The sequence below is a fragment of the Trichosurus vulpecula genome, chromosome 2 (assembly GCF_011100635.1).
Source record: "Trichosurus vulpecula isolate mTriVul1 chromosome 2, mTriVul1.pri, whole genome shotgun sequence".
In the NCBI taxonomy this organism is placed as follows: Eukaryota; Metazoa; Chordata; class Mammalia; order Diprotodontia; family Phalangeridae; genus Trichosurus; species Trichosurus vulpecula.
In genome coordinates this window covers 42,764,012-42,783,772 of record NC_050574.1, presented here as the reverse complement: position 1 = coordinate 42,783,772, position 19,761 = coordinate 42,764,012, and the positions used below count along the sequence as shown (strand labels likewise).

At 44.0% G+C, this 19,761-nt stretch overlaps 1 protein-coding gene across 1 annotated transcript in view; it reads right to left on the bottom strand.

Moving 5' to 3' along the window:
* LOC118836379 (transcription initiation factor TFIID subunit 1-like) overlaps window positions 1-19,761 on the bottom strand; it is a 37,191-nt gene that overhangs the window by 6,097 nt on the left and 11,333 nt on the right. Inside the window, exons 8-21 of the mRNA XM_036743691.1 lie at window positions 19,518-19,691; window positions 17,759-17,863; window positions 17,048-17,248; window positions 16,502-16,643; window positions 16,142-16,272; window positions 15,767-15,841; window positions 15,301-15,429; window positions 14,651-14,764; window positions 13,643-13,824; window positions 12,484-12,722; window positions 12,089-12,245; window positions 10,988-11,153; window positions 10,308-10,513; window positions 9,728-9,863 (exon numbers count right to left, since the gene is read on the bottom strand). Of these exons, the coding sequence (XP_036599586.1) occupies window positions 9,728-9,863; window positions 10,308-10,513; window positions 10,988-11,153; window positions 12,089-12,245; window positions 12,484-12,722; window positions 13,643-13,824; window positions 14,651-14,764; window positions 15,301-15,429; window positions 15,767-15,841; window positions 16,142-16,272; window positions 16,502-16,643; window positions 17,048-17,248; window positions 17,759-17,863; window positions 19,518-19,691 (2,157 nt within the window). The remainder of the gene's footprint in view (window positions 1-9,727; window positions 9,864-10,307; window positions 10,514-10,987; window positions 11,154-12,088; window positions 12,246-12,483; window positions 12,723-13,642; window positions 13,825-14,650; window positions 14,765-15,300; window positions 15,430-15,766; window positions 15,842-16,141; window positions 16,273-16,501; window positions 16,644-17,047; window positions 17,249-17,758; window positions 17,864-19,517; window positions 19,692-19,761) is intronic.

The window sequence follows — 19,761 nt, the reverse complement described above, 5'->3', positions numbered from 1 at the left end:
CAAGGGTTTCCTTAGAAGCGATAGTGCTCAAAGCGGGAGGGGTAAGGGATGTAGATCTCAAAGATAGATTTGCTTTTTTTTCCACACCCCAAGATCCCAGCCCTGACTTTTCTATAGGTATTTCCTTCATCCCCTTTCCCCTACAAATTTTAGAAGTTGAATACCTACTTTTTCTATTGATAAAGTATCCAGTAGAAACACAACAAATGCTAACTGACTAAAGCTGAATGTAGAAAGAAATATGTTAACTCAGAAACAGCAGCTAGAGGGTGAATTCCTTTCCTGCTTTTAAGGCTGAAACTTTAATTGGAAAATGATCTTGAATACTAAAAGTTTGTAAACCCAGATTTAATTGTATCCCCCAAACCAAAGTTTATAGATTATGTTCAATTTGAATTCCCAGAAACTGTCTGGCTATTACATTCTGTTCCCTGTGATTGCCCACTCAATATCTGACATTCCAGGGATGCGTTTAAAATTGCAAAATTGGGGGGCAGGGGTCCTTTAAGGCCCACTTGGGTTTTTTTTTTAATTTTTTAAATTTTCACATTAGTCATGTTGTAAAGAAGAACTAGGACCAATGGGAAGAACACAAGAAAGAAGAAACAAAACAACAAAGCAGAGCAAATAATATGCTTTATCTTTATTCAGACTCCATAGGTCTGGATGTGGATAGCATTTTCCATCATGAGTCTTTTGGAGTTGCCTTAGATCCTTGAATTACTGAGAAGAGCAAAGTCTTCGAAAGTTAGTCATTGAACAATGTGGCTGTTACTATGTACGAAGTTCTCCTGGTTCTGCTCACTTTACTCAGCCTCAGTTCATATAAATCTTTGCAGGTTTTTCTGGAATCCGTAAGGTACACTTTAATCAAGGTTTCTCTGCTGCTTATACTAATTTTGGCCTAACAATTAACACCAAGAAAACACAGGTGCTCCATCAGCCACCACTACACCATCCATACATGGAACCATCAGTTGCAGCAAATAGAGAAGTTTTGAATTCTGTGGATAAATTTATTTACCTTGGTAGTGTACTTTCCGGGGAAGTACACATTAATAATGAGGTTGACACACATATCACCAGAACTAGTTCAGTGTTTAGGAGGCTCTGAAGGAAAGTATGGGAGAGAAGAGGTATTAGCCTGATTACCAAACTGAAGGTCTACAGAGCTGTGGTGCTGACTTCATTGTTGTATGTCTGTGAAACCTGAACAGTCTACCAGTGCCGTGGCAGGAAACTGAATTGCTTCCATTTGAATTGTCTTAGGAAGATTCTGAAGATCACCTGGCAAGATAAGGTACCAGATACTGAGAACTAAACTGCCAAACATTTCAAACTCTGCTTCAGAGAGCCCAACTCCGATAGGCTGGCCACATTGTTTGAATGCAAAATGCATGCTTGCCAAAAAGACTATCTTATAGTGAACTCAAACGGGGCAAGCATTAACATGGTGGTCAAAAAAAGCCGTACAAAGACACTCTCAAGGTCTCTCTCAAGAACTTTGGAATTGATCATATGACATGGGAGACACTGGCACAGGACCGGGCAGCATGGTGTTCCCACATCAGAGAAGGTGTTGTGCTCTATGAGCAAAGCAGAATTGAGACAGCTCAAAGGAAACACAGGAGGTGCAAATTTAGAATATCCACTCCAAATGTTCACATAAACTATTTGTGCTGGACCCGTGGTAGAGCATTCTGAGCTCGTATTGGTCTGAACAACCACAGTCGGACACATTGAAACCTGTCCTTGGTCCTCTTCAAGAATGAAGGACAACAACCATAAGCCACTATAGACCTTGTAAAAGTTTTTGTAATTACTAAGAATATCTAGATTGATTTATTTTTTAAAAAAGGGTTTGTCCCACGAATTTCTCCTGGTACTAGGAATAGGCAGTGCAGGGTTTCTAGCTTCTTTTCAAGAGAATGAGAGAGATTTGGAGCTCTTTGATCTACCAGAGAACACTTGAATTATAACTAATCAAGCAACAGAGTAGAATTGTGATAGGTAAATTAATGAGAAAATCACCTAGGCTAAAATTAACTGTACAGCTTCAGAAAGTATGGTTGTAATAACTTATTGGGTTTAAACAGCAATATATTAAAATTATGAAGGACATAATCAGTGGAATAAATATAGTCTGGGATATAGTTGAAATGTAGGATTTTAGCAAGCAAAGGAAGGTTGGGTACTCTGAGTAAAAGGTTTTAGAAATTTAAATAGAAATAAGAAAGTGTTAAGGGAATAAGCATTTTCATATCACAACAGAGATGTATAACAAATGAAAAGAAGGTTTAAGCATGTTGAGATGATTTGATGATGTTTGGCTTTGTTTAAGTGAAAAGGTTAAGAGCTATGTTAGTAATAAAAATTGTTGTTCGTCCTTCATTTCCGAAGTGGAACAATGATATCTCGACACTTGTGTGTGAATTGCATTTAAATGAGGCAGAGTTGCATGAACTTGTCAGCCTCACTCTCTCTTCCTAAGTCATCAAAGTCCAGTGGTAGGATAAAAGTCAAGACGATTGGCAGTGGTCTGGGATGCAATGGATGACTTTGGCATCTTCAATGTCTAACTAAGTCTAAACATTCTACAGCACCTGCCAGCCGCCTTCATGGCCATTGGAAGACATCTCCCTATATCACTGACAGGTGTGAGGACTTTTAGTTACCCTCAGCCTGGTTTAGTCCATCTGCCAAGACAGTTTACCGAGGTGTGGCCACTGCACATGCTACAGCCTCTTGGAGTCACAGGTGAGAGTTGGGTGAAAAGCAGACACCAAAGGTGGAGAAGCAGCCCTGAAAAGAGCCCAGCAGCCCTCACACCAAGGGTGCTAGTCCTGAATACCCCATAGAATACCCCAGTAATAAAAATTACAACTTGATTTGAAAGCTAATAGATAAAGTTATAAAGGCATAGGAGTAAACTGATAAGAAATGGGTTCTTTCTGAGATTGTAAAACCCAGTTCTGAACTAAATTATGATGTGTTCTTAAGTGTGACAATTGGGATAGATTAAAATCAAATACCAAACTGGCACTTTAAAAATCTTTGGCAGTGGATTGGTTGGGAATAGTGGACCTCATAATATTAATTGCTTGGAATAAATAGCCCTTGTATATGTATGATACTAAATAATTGAAATTATAAATTGAGATTCTGTATGATATCATTTGGAAATATAGATCCAGGTTTAATTGAATTAATTCTTGTGGGACAGTTATGATCGGTCAGACTTTATTTTGCTATTTGGCATGAACACAAAATGTTGGGAAAATGAATGAATCTGAAAACTTGTAAGCTGTGTGGTCTTAAGCCAAGTTACCACTGCTTATCAATTGTTAACTCTATGAAAATAATGCCTAACACAAATGTGATTAGAAATATGGTTTAGAAAAATAAGTTTTTCTTTATGGGAGAGTTGTAGATTTAATTGTTAAAACACTGATGTAAATATATTTTTAAAAATGCTTTATAAATATAGACGATAGTAATACTGGTTTTCTGTGAAGTTGGTATAGGAAGGACCCCTTAAAACATCATTATTTACGACAAGCAGAATACTAAGATTGTACCAATCCTATGGGCAGTTTGAAGTAATTAGGTTTGAGATTTAATTTTAGTTGAGTCATAGACATTACAAGAGGAAGAGATTCATTCTCTATCCCTTGCACCACACTGTTCTAAGAATTTTAGTTAAATAAGCGCCTGGTGGTCATGCCCACCCAACTATCAGGATGGTTTATAGGAACTCTTGTTTGTAGAGCAGTTAGCCTCAGACCTTGACCATATTATACATCAGACACTATAAAAAATATTGGTTATTGTGACCTATGACTCTTATATAGGACCTTAAGTGTTTCCCTGTGTTGTTCAAATGTAGAATTATTTAGTTTACTCCTGTGAAAACATTTTGTGGTTCTCTCTGGACACTTTGGGAGATGGTGGAGGATAGACAGTCCCAATGTCCTAATTTCTCCCTCTCCCCCCGAGTAACCCATGCCCAGTTGAAAATTGTAACTCCCAAAAGGTCTTCAACTGGTTGTTACTGAGGACTTACACTCATCTCTCTATCCCACAGTTCATGAGAACTTTGTTGTACTCTTATGTAATACTTCCAAGGAAGTATCAAAGAGGGGAACTCTGGAAAAATATATGACCTTAGATCACAGCTGTGAAGGTTACTCTTGTTTATTCTGCATTCAATAAGTTGAAAAATGTACATATCCTGTTTCCTCAGTGGGGCATGATATCCTGTTGTAGAAACTTTACCTTGAGTTAAATTGCATCTACCCATTCCTGATTTTCATCTGATATTCACTTAAATTATTCTTGCTAATGCTGAAGAACACTGCCTGGAAGTGGTGTATGGGGGAAAAAGTACATTTTCCCTCTGCTCAGTGTACAGGTTTTATCTAAGTATCTACCAGGCTAGATGAATAAAGATCTTTTTTGCTTAATCTCTGGGCTCCTGCTTACTAAACTCCATCCTCACCAACCCAATGAAATTAGTGAGCAATGACTCCTTTGGGTCAACTTCTAATTTAATTCCACCACAACTGTAAAAGTTTTAATTTTTAATAATGTGACAATCTTTATTTTGAGAAAAGCAACAAGGTTAAACCATTACTATTTAAGAACTAAGATATGTGTGATTGGCTTCCTGTGTCTTCTATTAAAAGCAATGTTAAAAGGTGAAGTAAACAAGATGGTCCTCGATTATTTTAATTTTGATCCTTCAAATAATAATAAATATCAAGACTGAAAAAATAGAACAAAGTAATTAATTTCCTTCAGGTCTATTTGAATATACTCTGATGAATTTTATTTACACAGTGCCTAAATATGCAAGCTTTTATTATGTCTTATTATTTATCTATAAATTCCCAAATTGGATTAAGGATTTTACATACAATATTACTTTAATCACTGTAAAGAAACACTTTAATCATGCTTCTCCTATTTGAAATCTCTCTAAAAATAGTGACAGATGGGTTCATTTTAAAAATCAATTGCTCAAGGATCCTTTTCAAGATTTTTTCCTCTTGCACATAAATCACATTATCCATGGCATACAGAGTGTCTAGGCAAGGCAAAAAGAAGAAATAGTATGCAAATATTAAGAACTCTTTAAATTTTCTGTTGTTGCTAAATTGACGTTCTTCTCATAGACCCAATATTTAAAGGTTAATTCCATAAGATAGTGGCTTTCCCCACATAACTAATTGCTGGAAGGCCAATATAGTTAGATTTTGTCAGTCTTACCACTAGTCAGTTAAAGACAACATCCTAGTAATCTTCACCCAGTGACCTGGAATCTAGAAAGGGATCAAGGAAATACTTCTGCCTACTTTCCCTGGAAAAAAGAGGGGGAAATGCCCATTCCAGGTACTGGTAACAACTAACACCTTATTTTAAAATACCAAGTCCTTAAGTTTACTCAAACTGTATAATTTGTGGAAAATGGTCAAGGACATGCCCTTTAAGCACAAAATTTCCAAGGTAAAATGTCTACAAGAAGGTGATGACTTCATGAAGTAGACAGTCAAAATAGAGGTGATAAAGAAAGCTGTTTTATAAATGGATATTAAGATGCATTACCTTTACTTTTTTGTCCCCCTATAAGAGTTGCTTTTATTGTCCACTGTTCTTTAGAGTATTCTAACGCTTTTGGGAAGTTATTATGATGCTCCAACCTTACTAAGATGTTTTGTTTCAACTATTTAAAAAATTTTATATTTCTTATCCCTCCTCAGATTTATAGTAGTACAATTGGTTGATTTTATTGATTGATGTTTGAAACTTAATTTTAGGGAGAATATTCTGAATTTGTGTGTTTTGTTAGTATCATGTTTTTGTTTTATAACTGCAAGAATCCCTCTTTCAGCTAAATTACCTAATTTGTCATATAAACAACAGATTAATTATTATATTGTTAACTTACCCTTAAATTAGACTGCCCAAGATAATAGTTTTATGTAATGCAAAAGGAAAATGTTCAAAAGCAGATTTTGATAGAATGTAAATGACTCCGTTTTATCCTACATTTCTCATTTTGCTGCGTATGATTACTGCATGAACTGCAGAACCAGATGCAATAGCTGGTTCCCTTAGGTGTCTTCTTTTCTCCTTTAATTGGTACGAAAGATTTAATTGCTAAAAAAAAAAATGAGCATTCCAAGAGCCACTCAAATGCCCCTTCCCTCATCTACACCGACAAGTAGTTCCTTTTGATTTAATAGAACCAGTCACACTAACAAGGACATCCTTTCTCAATCTTGTATAGCTAATGATATACATTCTCCTTAACAAACACACTTTTCCCCCTTGTATGACCAACTGCATTATAATGATCAATCCATTTTTGTCATACATAATATATAAATACTTCCAGCTAAATTATGAATGAAACATATTTTTATCAACAGCTGATGTGGTGTGTCATACTCCAAATGTAATAAACTGCAGTAAACCCATTTCTGAATTGTTCTGGCTCATTGGCATTAACTAATGAAATGGATAAGAAAATTCCCACAAAATCCTTTAGTGAAGACTCAAACACACAAAGCTTCAGAAATGGAACAGCTTTATTTACACTTTAAAATATTTTACAGATGCCAAGGGGTCATGCCTTCAAAGCCACTGTTCTTACTGTTTATCCTTCATTCTTGAAGAGGACCAATGACATCAGGAAGGTGATGTCTTGACTTGCAAGTGAATTGAGTTAAAGTGAGGCAGGGCTTTGCAAAGATATCAGCCTCCGTCTCTCCTCCAGAGTCATCAGAATCCAGTGGCAAGATGTAGATCAGGATGACTGACAATGGCCCCAGATGCAGTGGGAGACCTTGGCCTTTTTAAGCTAAGGTCTTCCTGGGATGTAGTCTTGATCTTGGTGTGATGGTAGTTTAAATTGAAGATCTTTCCCACCCATTAATAGACCCATGTGACCTGCTTACATCAGAGGAAGCCTAAGTCACATGTGGTGGGAGGAGCTTGCTGAACAGAGGAACTGGAAGGGTGGAACAGGAAATACTCAGAGTAGACCTGTGCCAGCTGTGCTATGAGTTTGTCGGTGGCAAGGCCCCAGCAGGGATCAGGAATGGTTTTGAGATGGAGTCGTTCTCTGCTGTGATAATGTGTATTAATTGCTTGCTGCTATGATGGATTGGACTTACTAGTTCTGGGATCTTGTTCTCTCGTGTCTGAATAAATGGTTTACTTCTTCTACCTTCTATATGGAGAGTCTCTTATATTTTGTGATACAGAACTACATGGGCATATTTACAATTATCATCTGTATTGTGATTATTACCTTGCTGATACACTTGGTCATCTTCTGTCTAGTGGCGCAGTCCCCAATCTTTCTGATGAAAATACTGATCTTTATTCCATACAGCTCCCTGAGAAAAACGATAATGAACCTAGGCCCTCCCTCCTAAAGGAAGAGCTCAAGGGTTGACTCTAACTTGTCTACAACCCCTCACCCCCCCCCCCCACCCCTATCCCTGTGGTCTAGAACTAGAAGATCCTTAGAGAACATGTTACCCATTGCTATTCTCTTAGAAATGGATAGGGAAACTGAAGATCAGACCTGTTAAAAGGACCAAGGCCACACATGTGGAAGATCCAGAACTTAAAGTCAGATCCTATGGTCCCAAATAAAATGCTTTTTCAAGTACCAAGGTCTCTTCAAAATTACATCTTCTCTCCCCTCCACCTGTCAGCATCCTTACATCCATATATCCCAAGAGTGCAAAAGCTTACACTCTTTGTGCTTCTTCATTTATGCTACATTTCCTTTTCCTCTTCATTCTCTTCTTCATCTGTGTCAGAAACTTGGAGGTCCTCGTACAGAACACTGGTTTGAAGCTTCTGGGCCAGGCCCTTTGGGGTTCTGTCCTGAGAAGGAGTCTGGCATGCCTGGGTTGTTAGAAGGAGCGACAAAGATTCTGTTAGTGATTGGGCACAGGCCACATTCCCCAGCTGGATATTTTGAGGAAGGTAAGGCCCGACATGGGGAGGCTCTGGATTTCCCTCTCCCCTCCTGTGAATGGGGACATGGCCATGACAATCTTCCCAATGTCCTTGATTTCCATAGCACCACCTCCCTTTCCAGGTGTGGCCCACTATCTCCATTCCACACTGGAGATGACATTAGGTCCTCCCTCCCACCTATGCCTGAGGAGTTTTCATTTCACCTTTAAGCCCATGACCCCCAGTCTCCATTTTCCTGACCCATGCTACTTACCCCTGCACCTGATTTCCCTAGGAAGGCTGGCTGTGTGACCTTGTCCAATGGGGGTCTCTGGAGTGATCTGTCCAGTACGTTCTGAGGAACTTGTTTGGAAACAGCTTTGGGTTTCTGGGCCAATTTCTGGCCAGATGAATCACGCAACAATGGCTTTGAACACATTGTAGCAGGATGGGACAGATGGCTTGGAGGAATTGGGTCTGCCTTGGGTGGAGGGATTTCTGGTTTCTGAGTCTGTGCCAAGAAATTTGTCCCTTTTTGGCAGGGTTGAGTTAAACTTCTATTTCTCTGTTTCAGCCAGTTTTGGAGACTCCAATCTCTGCGCTTGGGATATGAGGGGGCTTCAGGTTCACTCTGAGCTAACTGGACTGGAGGTGGCAGTGTCTTCTGAGGGGGGTTGGCTGTGAACATCATAGAAGGAGTCCTCTGAGCCTTTTCCAAAGGAACACGAGGAAAGAGCATTGAATGAGAAGAAGATTTCAAGCATCTCCTGTCTGGAGGGCAGGGAACAGCAGGTTGGCATGGATGCTGCAGAGAAAATAAATATCAGTTGGTTAGGTCTATGAGATGTGACCCATGCCCCACTCTCTTCTCTCTTTCCTAGGGTATTTGAGGGCTTAAAGGTATGGAGGAAAGGTTCAGAGTCTGAAGTTCTGGACCAGGTCAAGAATGCAGGTAAGATCCCCTCCCATCTACCAAATAGAGTCATGGAATCATCTGACATATTAAGCTACCCAGCATAATTACAGACATTAGTCCACCTTGGCTTAATCTAGAACACTGGTTTTCAGCACTGGGTAGGATGACAAAGTATCTCCCTCAGTCTTCCCAGTGCTATCATTTTGGACATGGAGAAAAGAAAAGGCCGAGAGGGAGCAGACAATGAATTAGAGCATCTCTATAGAAACTTGTAGATCTCAGATTTGGGATATGAGGCTTATCCCTGAAGATGGCCCAGAAAGTGACCGTCCAGGGTCCCTGGAACCAGCTGACATGTGCATCTTACTGTTTATGCTGCAGTTCCTCAGAACCTGCCAAAGATTTGGCCACACTCAAGGGCTGAGGGTACAGTGGATGATGCCCCACAAGTGTGAAGGACCCAGCCAGATGAGGGTGGCAGGTGAGTAAAGGCTGGGATCCAACAATGAGGAAGGGTCACGCTGTGAGAATCACCTCATATTATCCTTTCTGGCAGTTAACTGTCAGGGATTCAGTGAGCTCCCCCAGGAGATGGTGAGGAGGGATACAGGGGTATAAGCAGCATTTACATTTTCCTATAGTTGAACGTGGGAATCTGGGTCAGAATCCTGACTCTGCCCCTTCTTCATTTAGGGATCTTGGGTAAATCACTTCCCTCTTCTGGACCTTAGTTTTTCATCTAATAAATGTTCCCAAAGGTACTCCAAGTGCAGAGAGCCTATGTTCTAAGGACCCTTCTAGTTCTCCAGCCCCTGGTTCTATGATCAGTCTTACCCGGATACAGCTTAAACCTTCATCAGAATCCACATGCACAGATTGTCTCTTCTGGGGAGGACCAGATGGGCTCTTCTGGGGCAGGGGCCGTTTCTCAACTCTCACCTTCAGTGTCTCCCTTTGGACTTCTTTCATGCTGCAAAAAGGATAGTCATGAGACCCCCGATCACCCTGAGCTCCTCTCTTGCTCCAAATCTTCCCTCACCTCAAAGTCACTTCTCCAAACTAATTCTGAGGCACTGAAGTTCTCTGTTTTTAACAATCTGATATTAAGCCTCTAAGCGGAAAGATATTGACCTTCATATTCACATCCCAAGCAACCCTATACCTTATCTCCCCCTCTAGGATTCTCCTCACCTTGCTTTGATGATCCTTATTCCCAAGTGATTGGAGAGTAGTCCTAGATCTCTCACAAAGACCCATGGCTCCCTGAACTCATGCCCCAGAATACCATTTCCCTTGTTTGCACTCATGGCCCACCCCACCTTGTGCCCTGACATCTATCTTTAGGTGAACCACTAGGGAGGCCTACAAATGGATTCTAGCCACTTTTCCCCTCCCTCTCCTTTGTCCTTCTTACGTTTCAAATAGCTTTTTCTTCATGAAAAGTTTGGTTTCTTGGACTTTGATAAGAGATTCCTGAGGGAGTCGTTTGGCTAGTTCCTTTTCCTCTTGCTCCTGGGTCATGACTCTGAGCCTGGGGGCCAGGTTCTTGGGTGGGCAGTAATTTGGACACGTCTTGTTTGTCTTAATGTGGCCATGAGATCCACAGGCACCACATATTAGCTGCAGAAGAAAGGTATCAAAGATTCAGTCACCTTGGGATTTTGACCTCTCAGAGGTCACAGGTCAGATTAAACTGTTTCTTCATCAGTATCATTGATCATAGATACAAAATTTGAGGCATCATCAGAAGTCAGGCTGCTACATAATAGGTCAAAATTTAGGCTTGGGAAGTGGGGATCATACCACGACTACAACTCCCAGGGAAAAACAGAATTCATGGTGCATGACCAAGAGGAATAAGTATAGACCAAGGGTTAGGAGAAAGGTCCAACTGTGGCTGGTCACTTCAGTCCAGTGTGACCTTTCTATTGTAATGGGGATATCCTGTTCTTCCTCACAGCCTCTGGGAGGGTGGCAGGTGAGGACACCCTGGGGGACCTCTTGAACTTTGGTCCTGATATCTGACTCTCACCCTTTCCAAGGTCTCAGAATTTTCCCCATCCCCAGAAGGCCTAGTTCAGTTCCTTTACTTACATTCAATTTGGGGGCCTCTGGCTTGGGAAGCTTCTCTAGGGGAAAGTGTCCCTTTTTCTCTTCTCTTTCCTTCGCTATGCGGATTCGGCGAAGTCTGTCTTGGAGTCTTTTCTTCTCTTTCCGCAGTTCCTGCCGCTTCTGCTCATCTGGCTGAAAGAATTGCCGGCTGTCCCAGCAAAGACCCAGAGAAGGCCCTTCAGAACCTGTCTTCCAGGCTTAGCCTAGAAGCTTCCTCCTAGGACACAGTACCTGCCATATCCATCTTCAGAACCCAGTGGGGCATCCCATTGGGTATTCTCATCCTTATCAGGCCCATGTGCCTCATAGCCAGACCTCAGATCTCTGTGCGGAGTCACAGCCCTCTTGGTCTCCCACCCAACCCCAAGATTGCCCCTTCCCTCAAGGCTCTGAACCAGTTCAGGGAAGCACAGTGAGCAGATTCTCATCCCCTTTTATACCATGAGAAATAAAAGCACGAAGAATTGGTGTAACTTGCAAATTGGGATCACATTTCTATTAATATTAAGCCTATTCCCTCCCCATTTTTATTGTCATTTCAGTCAGATCCAACTCTCTGTGACCCCATTTGAGGTTTTCTTGGCAAAGATACTGGAGTGGTTTGCCATTTTCTTCTCCAGCTCATTTTGCAGATGAGGACACTGAGGCAAACATGGTGAAGTGACTTGCCCAGGGTCACACAGCTGGGAAGTATCTGAGGCTGGATTTGAACTCAGGTCTTCCTGACTCCAGACCTGGAGCTCCATCCGCTGAGCTGCCCAGCTGCCCTGAATTTTACAGAGGCAGAAATTAAGGTCCAGAGAGGAAGTGATTTGTCCCACATCAAATAGCAGACCCTGGAAGCAAAGCTTGCTCTGGAGTTCTCTCCCCAGTCCCTGCAGCCTGGGGCCCTTTGGTAACTGAGGATATAACTCCCCTGTGTAAACTTGTCAATTACTCATGATAAGTCTTTTGCCCAAATCATTAAGACTCTCTCCTCCTGACCTCTCCCCACACAGCCCCAGCCTACCCTCAGGTGCCTCTCAACACCACCCACCACCAGCTCCACCCTCACCCCACCCTCAGTCATGCCCTTGACCTTACATGGAGTCCTCATCTTTGGTGGTCTTCACATGGACGTATACTTTGATCACTGCTGGATCCTGGACTATCTCACTCCGCACGTACTCTTTGCCAGACTCATCAACATACGTCCGATGGATAAACAGAGATACAGGACTCGAGGTGGCCAAGCTCCCATCTGTGAGTGAGAAGTGGCGAAAGGTAGAAGATGAAGGACAATGAAGGTGACAGAGACAAAGAAGGTAGAGAAAAGGAGAGAGAGAAAAGGAAGAGCAATGACAGACGTGCTGGTAAAGCTGTGGAATGTTGAACTTTCTGTGCAGGAAGCTTGTCCTGCTGCAACGAAGCCATCCCACTTCCCACTTCCCCCATGGATGTGGCCCCCCAGACATCCCATATTTTCTCCCATCACTTACCCTGCTTTTCTGTTTTGCCTTTTTCTTGGAGATGAGCACCCCCCTCTCCTCTGAGCAAAAACTGCTTTAACTCCAGATACTCTTGCTTTTCCTTCTCTCTCTTCAGCTTCTGAGGATCGGTCTTTCTGTCCAGGAGGTCCTCAATTTGACGACACATGGTGTCCATCACATGATCATTTTCTTCATCTGATGAGCTACTGTCCGTATCTGTGGACAGCACATCAGTTGAAGCCAGGACCCTGAGAGTGACAGAGGAGGATGGTTGGGTGGACTTGAGAAAAGAGCTTGGGCATCGTGCCCCACATTTGTCCTCTACTCATAAGCAGTATGCCTTCAGGCCAGATGTTCTGAAAATCTTTCACCCAGAGGAAAAGATGGAGCAGGCTACAGCACTAGCCAGGCCATCACGGACACACCACAGAAGTGTTAGATTCTAGTGGGGTCCTGTGTGGGGCAAAGCCTAACTCCAAGTTAACTCGGTCCTAGATGTCAGTCTGCTCAGTGGCCTTGGGCCCCCGGTAGGGACCAAAAGCACCTTGGGGCACGCAGTATCCAATGACATGGGTGGGTGGGGAAGAGAGATGTGCAGATGGGAGGGAGGAGAAGCTTTGTCACATGATCATCCAGAACCTCTGGGGACACTCAGAAAGACATGGTAATATCCAGCGAAACATCCAGATTCACAGGCACACTCCAGGAGCCCCAGGGACACAGAGACCCAAGAACCCTCCCATAAAGAAACAGAGTCGCATTCAATTATCTTCAGAGACACAGAGGGAAAGACACTGAGGCATGGGGAGACAAAGAAGCCCACCAAGACCCTCCTAGAGAGACACTGAGATTCTCAGTGAGACAGACACACCTAGAGAGTCCTGGAGACTTACAAACACAGAATAAGAGACTGGGAAACAGACACCGCCATGGAAATATACACAGAAACACACACACAGACATATACTCTCACAGATCTTCTCAGAGAATCACAGACATAGAAATACAAGGTCTGTCAGAGACCCAGCAGTCTTCCTATAGAGGTACCCAGAAAGAAGCATGCATTCAGGGGCTCCATATATAGCCTCTTCCTCCTCCCTCTAACCTTATGGATCCCCTCCATAGGCTTGGGCCCCAAAATTGCTGCCTTCCAACCAATCCCTCATACCTGTTCTGGAGGTCAAAAATTCTTTGGACCTCTTGCTGGAAGTGTCTCTGCTGCTCTGCTCCTGAGGACTGGGACACTCGTGCGAATTTGGTAAGGGCTCTAGAATTGGCCCCTGAGTTTAGCTCCTTGGTAGACAGGGCTCGAACAGCTGCAATCACTTCCCAGCGAGAGAGTCTCTTAATCTGATGGAGACACATGAGAGGAAATGCTCATTTCAAGGTTGCCCTGGGAGGGAACCTGCTTGGGGGTGCTCCCAAGCTTCCCTGAATACCTCTGGTCCTCTTCTACCTCATTCAGAGTGCTTGCCCCCTGAACCTTTCATGACTGGAATTGAATCTGGCCACATCTCTACTGGTGAGAATAATTCTCTTCCTTCAAGCAAGGCATCATCACCTCTTTAGAGACTAAAGTCTTCCTTCATCCCCTCCACCATCACCCACCTCCTCCCACCCCATCTAGTGGCAAGTGGTCCCTGGGTCCCAAAATTCACCCATAGCTCTTCCTCCTCACTCTCAATATTTCTTAGAACCAATATTGATGGATGTCCTATCATTAGAATTTCAGCCACTGGACCTATAAGACCTGATCATCCCTAAGCTGAGATTGGAAGGCAGCTCCCTGAGAGTCAAACAAGGTGGGGGGGCCTTGCAGACCCCAGGGAACACTTGTTCCAAGGCACACAGGAGGGTCCTAAAGGGAAGGCTCTTTTGACTGGAATGCAAGTGGTAGGACATTGGGCCTGACTGTCCTAGGCCCTCTTATGACTCATGGGGGCCAGATTGTGGAGGCCCCTAAGTGCTTTATTTCAAACCCAGCTAACTGTGGAGGAGGCTTTCCTTGGGTCTGCAATCCAACAAGTTCCTGTAAACACTAGGTGGACTGGACCAGAGACAAGGGGAAAGGGCCCAGCTGAGCCAAGCATCTTCCTTGCTCCTTACCTCACTAAGGAACAGGAAGAGCCATGGCCCCTATGCTAATGCCTGCCTGTCACCAGAAATACCTACTCACCTCCTCCTCTGAGATCCCAAATATCCTCAGCAACTTCTGGGCTTTCTTGAGGGTGAGACGTCGAAGGTCTGCATCAGTACCCATTAGCTTCCCCACCTCCAAGCGGGTTTTATTCTCCTGCTGCAACATCAGACAGTGAGATTCAGACATTCAGGGTATGCCACAACCCCCTGAGGTATCCCACATCCCTACCAAGTCTCCTTGTGTCCTCCAACCCAAACCCTGCCACACTCACCAGTCCAATAACCCAACCTTGGCACCATAGTCGGCTAGACTCTCTTCACCATTTATGCTTCAGTTGTTCACCTCTGCATGCCTTTCCCCCAGATCCCTTCATCCTTCACCCTCTAGGATTTCCTGCCTCAATCTCTTTTCATTCCTCCATCTCCTGCCCCCAATCAGTCCATCCTCGATCCCCAATACCTGCCAGTAAGCCAGTATTCCATCATCCACACACGTCTTTCTACATCTTCCTCGACCCACCTTCCATCTATTCCAAAATGTCTCCATCCACTGTGTCCTTTGCCCCCAATCCCACCACCCTTACACCCAATCTTTAATTCCTTCTCTTCACATCCCTCTATCCCTTCCAACTTGAAATTCCCCCAACCCCACCCATCTTTTCCTTTCTCAGGGCCCATTCAGCTCACCTTGAGTTTGACATAGGAAATGCCCTCCCCACAGCCTGTGGGGTCAGCTGCTCCACTCACTTCCAGCAGACACTGTCCCTTGGTGGCTGCCAGGAAGGCCCGAGTTGTGTTCCATGGGGCAGCCTGGACCTAGTGTTCAAGGCAGGAGAACCAGGTTAGTCTGAGTGGAGGGCTCAGCATTAAGACTCTCCCTTCCCCATCGCTCCTAATTCTCTGCTTCCTCCCAAATGGCAACTTTTCCCAATGTCAAGTAATGGTGGCATCTGGCTCAGTGCATACTAGACTATTTGAGAGTAGAGAGCAATATTTGAGAGGAAATAGTACTTAGGAATTTAGTCTTTATCTCTTCATAGATTCAGCCTTCCTTTGGGAGTCTCCCAGGATAGAACGTCCCTATCCCTCTCAGACCAATGAACCCAGAAGGTCAGAGTGAAGTCTCACTCCAGACCAGGTGACCTATAGTTACCTCATCTTCTAGACACATGCTGTCATCATTGGTCTCCTCTGTGTCCAGGAGAGACACCTCCCCATAGCCAGCATCCTGGAGAAATAAATCTTGTCACAATTCAGCAATTCAATCATTCCATAAGTATTTATTAAGCACCTACTATGAGCCAGGCAGTGTGCTTAGCACTGGCAATTCCAAAGAGAGGCCAAAGACAGCCCATTCCTTCAAGGAACTCACAGTCACAAGATGGGATGGTCCCAAGAGAAACGGGGGTCCCCTTTGGGCAGGCCCACTCCACCCCCAAGACCAGGAGCCACTTGGAGAATCTAAAATGATAGGATCTCAGTTCTTCTCACTCCCCACCCCATTCACCAAGCAAATGGACTTACTCACCTTGAGACGCTGCTGGGCAGCCAGCATGCTATACAAAGCACAACATTTCTCTGGAGTCAACATGACCCTCAGTTCTTCTTCACTTGGCAAGCGAAATCCAGCCTTCAGCACCCACCAATTAAAATAGGTCCCTGGAAGACACAACCACTTACCCTGGTGAGGGAGCAAGGACTGGGCCAAGCTTCAATCCTACCTTCATGCCCCCTTCCTCATCCTGGCATTTGAGGCCCATCAACATTCCCTCCCTTATCTTCCTATCTTCCTTGAGAGTCCACTTCTAAAGCCTGCCATCTGCCCTTCTTCCTCTACCTGTCACCATCCCCTCTACCATTTGTGGTCCCTCTATGTGTGGCTTCTCACCTGTCCGATGGAAATCTGAACACTTAGTCAGCCTCCTTCGAATGCTACTTTCAGCAAGTTTGGGGAAGGCCCTTCGGATGTCCTCCATTCGAATCCTTCGAGGCCTGTAAGGGCTGCTCCAAAACTGCCTATATATAAACACCTGGAGGAGAAAAGAGAAGGGAAAGTGAAAGATTAGTAGGCAGATGCCAGATGTCCTCTCCTCCCTTATCCCTGAGGCCATCCTCTAATCCTTAATCCCTTCCTTGCCCTCCCAGCCTGACTTCACCATCCACAGCTTCCCAGGAGCCCACCTTATTCTCACACCCTAGTCTCTGGGACCTGATTCTGCACTCCAGTTCCCATGCCTCCCAGGAATCAGAGTCATAGCAGGCAAACCCCAAGTCTCACAGCCTTTCCAGTGTTGAGCCCTTGATACTTCTTTGCAAGAACAGAACTGCATCTTGATCTCAGCCCTGTACCTGAGACCTCCTTCCTTGTCCAACTCCACAACACCTCCCCCGCTCCTTCTCCCCTCCCCTCCACACACATACATATGCATATTACCTGGAGGAATCCATGCATGTAATTCTTTGCCATGTTTGAGTTGGGAGCAGGAACTTCATCCAGCGGACACTGCTGTCCAGCAATAAACACATCTTTCACTTCCCTCAGAAAGTAACTTGCTTTGGTCACCACAACCAGGAAATCTGTGTCTGCCATCTGATGTGGGTAGATGGGAGCTCGAAAAAGTTTGTTCTCCAAAGCCTATTGAGAGATGAGAAAGGGTTTTCCACCTACTTTTACACCCTGGCTAAATGACACTCCCATTCACACACTCAACTTTCCAGCCAAACTGGTCACCTTACAATTCCCCAAAAGTTACCTTCACTCACTTCCATTCACACAGAGATAGATAGAGGCAAAGAAAAGGAAGAGGAATCAGAGGAGGTGAGAGAGAGAGAGAGAGAGAGAGAGAGGAACAAAAGAAAGGATGGAAGGAAGGAAAAGGAAAGAAGGAAGAAAAAGAGAGATACTTGGAGAGATATAGGAAAGAAAGGGAAAGGAAGGGAGGGAGGAAGAGAGAAGAGGGAAGGAAGGGAGGGGGAGAGAAAGAGAGGAGGAGAGAGAGTGACGTAAAGATAAGCAAAGATGACAGAATCCCAGGAAGAGAGAGGAGAGACAGGAGAGTGGAGATGAGGATGAAAGACTCAGTTCATTTGGCTACTGGAGCCCTGACTCAGGTAGGTATAGGATCAAACTCAGAGAACAATTTACCTGCAAGAACTGTCCAGCATGGAGTTTCCCCAAGAAGGGTGAGGATGAACAAAACGCAAGATTTCCATACTTGTAGGCAGGAGGCCCAGGATCCTTCCCAATTTTCTGCAGAAGAGAAAGGATGGAGCTTTAGCAGGGAACTAGCCCTAGACACAAAGGTGGATGTCCAACTCCCAGGATCCCCTTGAGTCTGCTAATCAATGTTCCCCTAAACTCATGTGCCCATTCATGGTTGTTGTTGTTTGGTCATTTCAGTCATGTATGACTTTTTGTGAATCTATTTGGGGTTTTCTTGGCAAAGATACTGGAGTGGTTTGCCATTTCCTTCTCCAGCTCATTTGACAGATAAGGAAACTGAGGCAAACAGGGTTAAGTGACCTACCCAGGGTCACACAGCTAGTAAGAAGCTGAGGCCAGATTTGGACTCAGGAGGACATCTTTCCTGACTTCAGGCCTGTAACTCTATCCACTGCACCCCCTAGCTTCATTACTGATTATAAAGATATCAGAAGGTCTCCCTGGGAGGGGTGACCCTTGAGGTATGGGAGAATGAGGAAGAAGAGATGCAGGGGAAAGAAAGATAAACCTGCTCAAATGAAAGGAGAAGCATCAGGGAGGAGGAGGCTATTGGAGATGATGATGTTGGTCTGATTGACTCCAATGGTCTATTCTAGAGAGGTGTGGCTAGGTACCTTGAGAGGAAAATCAGTGCTGGTTTGTGGAGTCCTTGAAGTCCAGGGAAGAATAATCTCTATGGAATTCAGAGGAGAAGCAGTAAACTTTTCCTCCACAAAGGACCAGTGAGCCACTCAGAAGAAATGCCTTCAGAGTCACTACCAGATTTAAAAAAATAATAGAATCAGTTTGGACATGGTAGGTGAAGAGGCAATTTTACATATCATTCTATTCATCTACCTCCAACATTCAGAGCAGAGAAAATCCAGTTCCATTCAGGACTTAAGGCTTGGGATGAAAATTATGATTCATAATTTTGTGACCAGATGGGGAGAGGATGGACATGGGAAGAAGGTGAGCTAGAGAGGCTGGGGAAGAATGAGAGAGAGAGAGAGAGAGGGAGAGAGACAGAGACAGAGACAGAGAGAGGCAGAGACAGAGAAACACAGAGAGAGATAGAGACACACACAGAGAAAAAGAGACAGAGACACAGAGAGAGAGAGAGAGAGAGAGAGAGAGAGAGAGAGAGAGAGAGGGTGGGGGAGAGATGCAAAAAAAGAGGAAGGGAGGTAGAGAAAGGGAAGAATGGGAGGAGATAGAGAGGGGACTTGAGATAGAGAAAAAGGAGGAGCAGATAAAGAGATAGCCAAGAAAAAACAGAGGGAAAGACAAGAGGAAAAAGAAAAAGAATTGATAACAAGAGGAAATAAGGAAGAGAAAAAGCAGAAAAATGGGCAAGGGGCGGAGTCAAAACAGAGGGACAGAAGAAGGAACAGAAGGTAAAAAAGGACTGAAATGCATATAGGCCAATAGAAAAATAGGTACATACCTCCAGAGATGGCTAGACACACTGCCTTGGAGAAACACAACAGTGAAAGAGAGGAAGAAGCCTTGCAGGAACATCTACTGAATATGGCTACTGAAGTTATCTGAAATCCTGAGCCATTTTTACACCACTGGGCAAAGAAAGGGCATCTCCTCCTACTCTGTGCCTGGGGGATAGCCCTGTGTATCTCCTTCATGGCCTGGCAGGGGGCAAACCCACCTTCCCAGACCACCTCCATGGTTGGAAGTTAGGACTTACCCTTTTGTAATAGTTCTGGATCTGGGAGGCCATTCCAACCTGGTTCAGAAATGGTGGATTTTCCTCACTCCACTCAACCAGGATGAGATCTCCATCTAGTCCACTCAAGTCCTGGATTGTTTTCATGAAAAACATGTGACCTCCCCCTGAAGCCTTCAGTTCCTGCTGCCGTTCCTGGTGGAAGAGGCAGGAATATATTAGTGTCAGCCAGGTGGACCCACCTCAGAGTCATTTCCATCTCTCA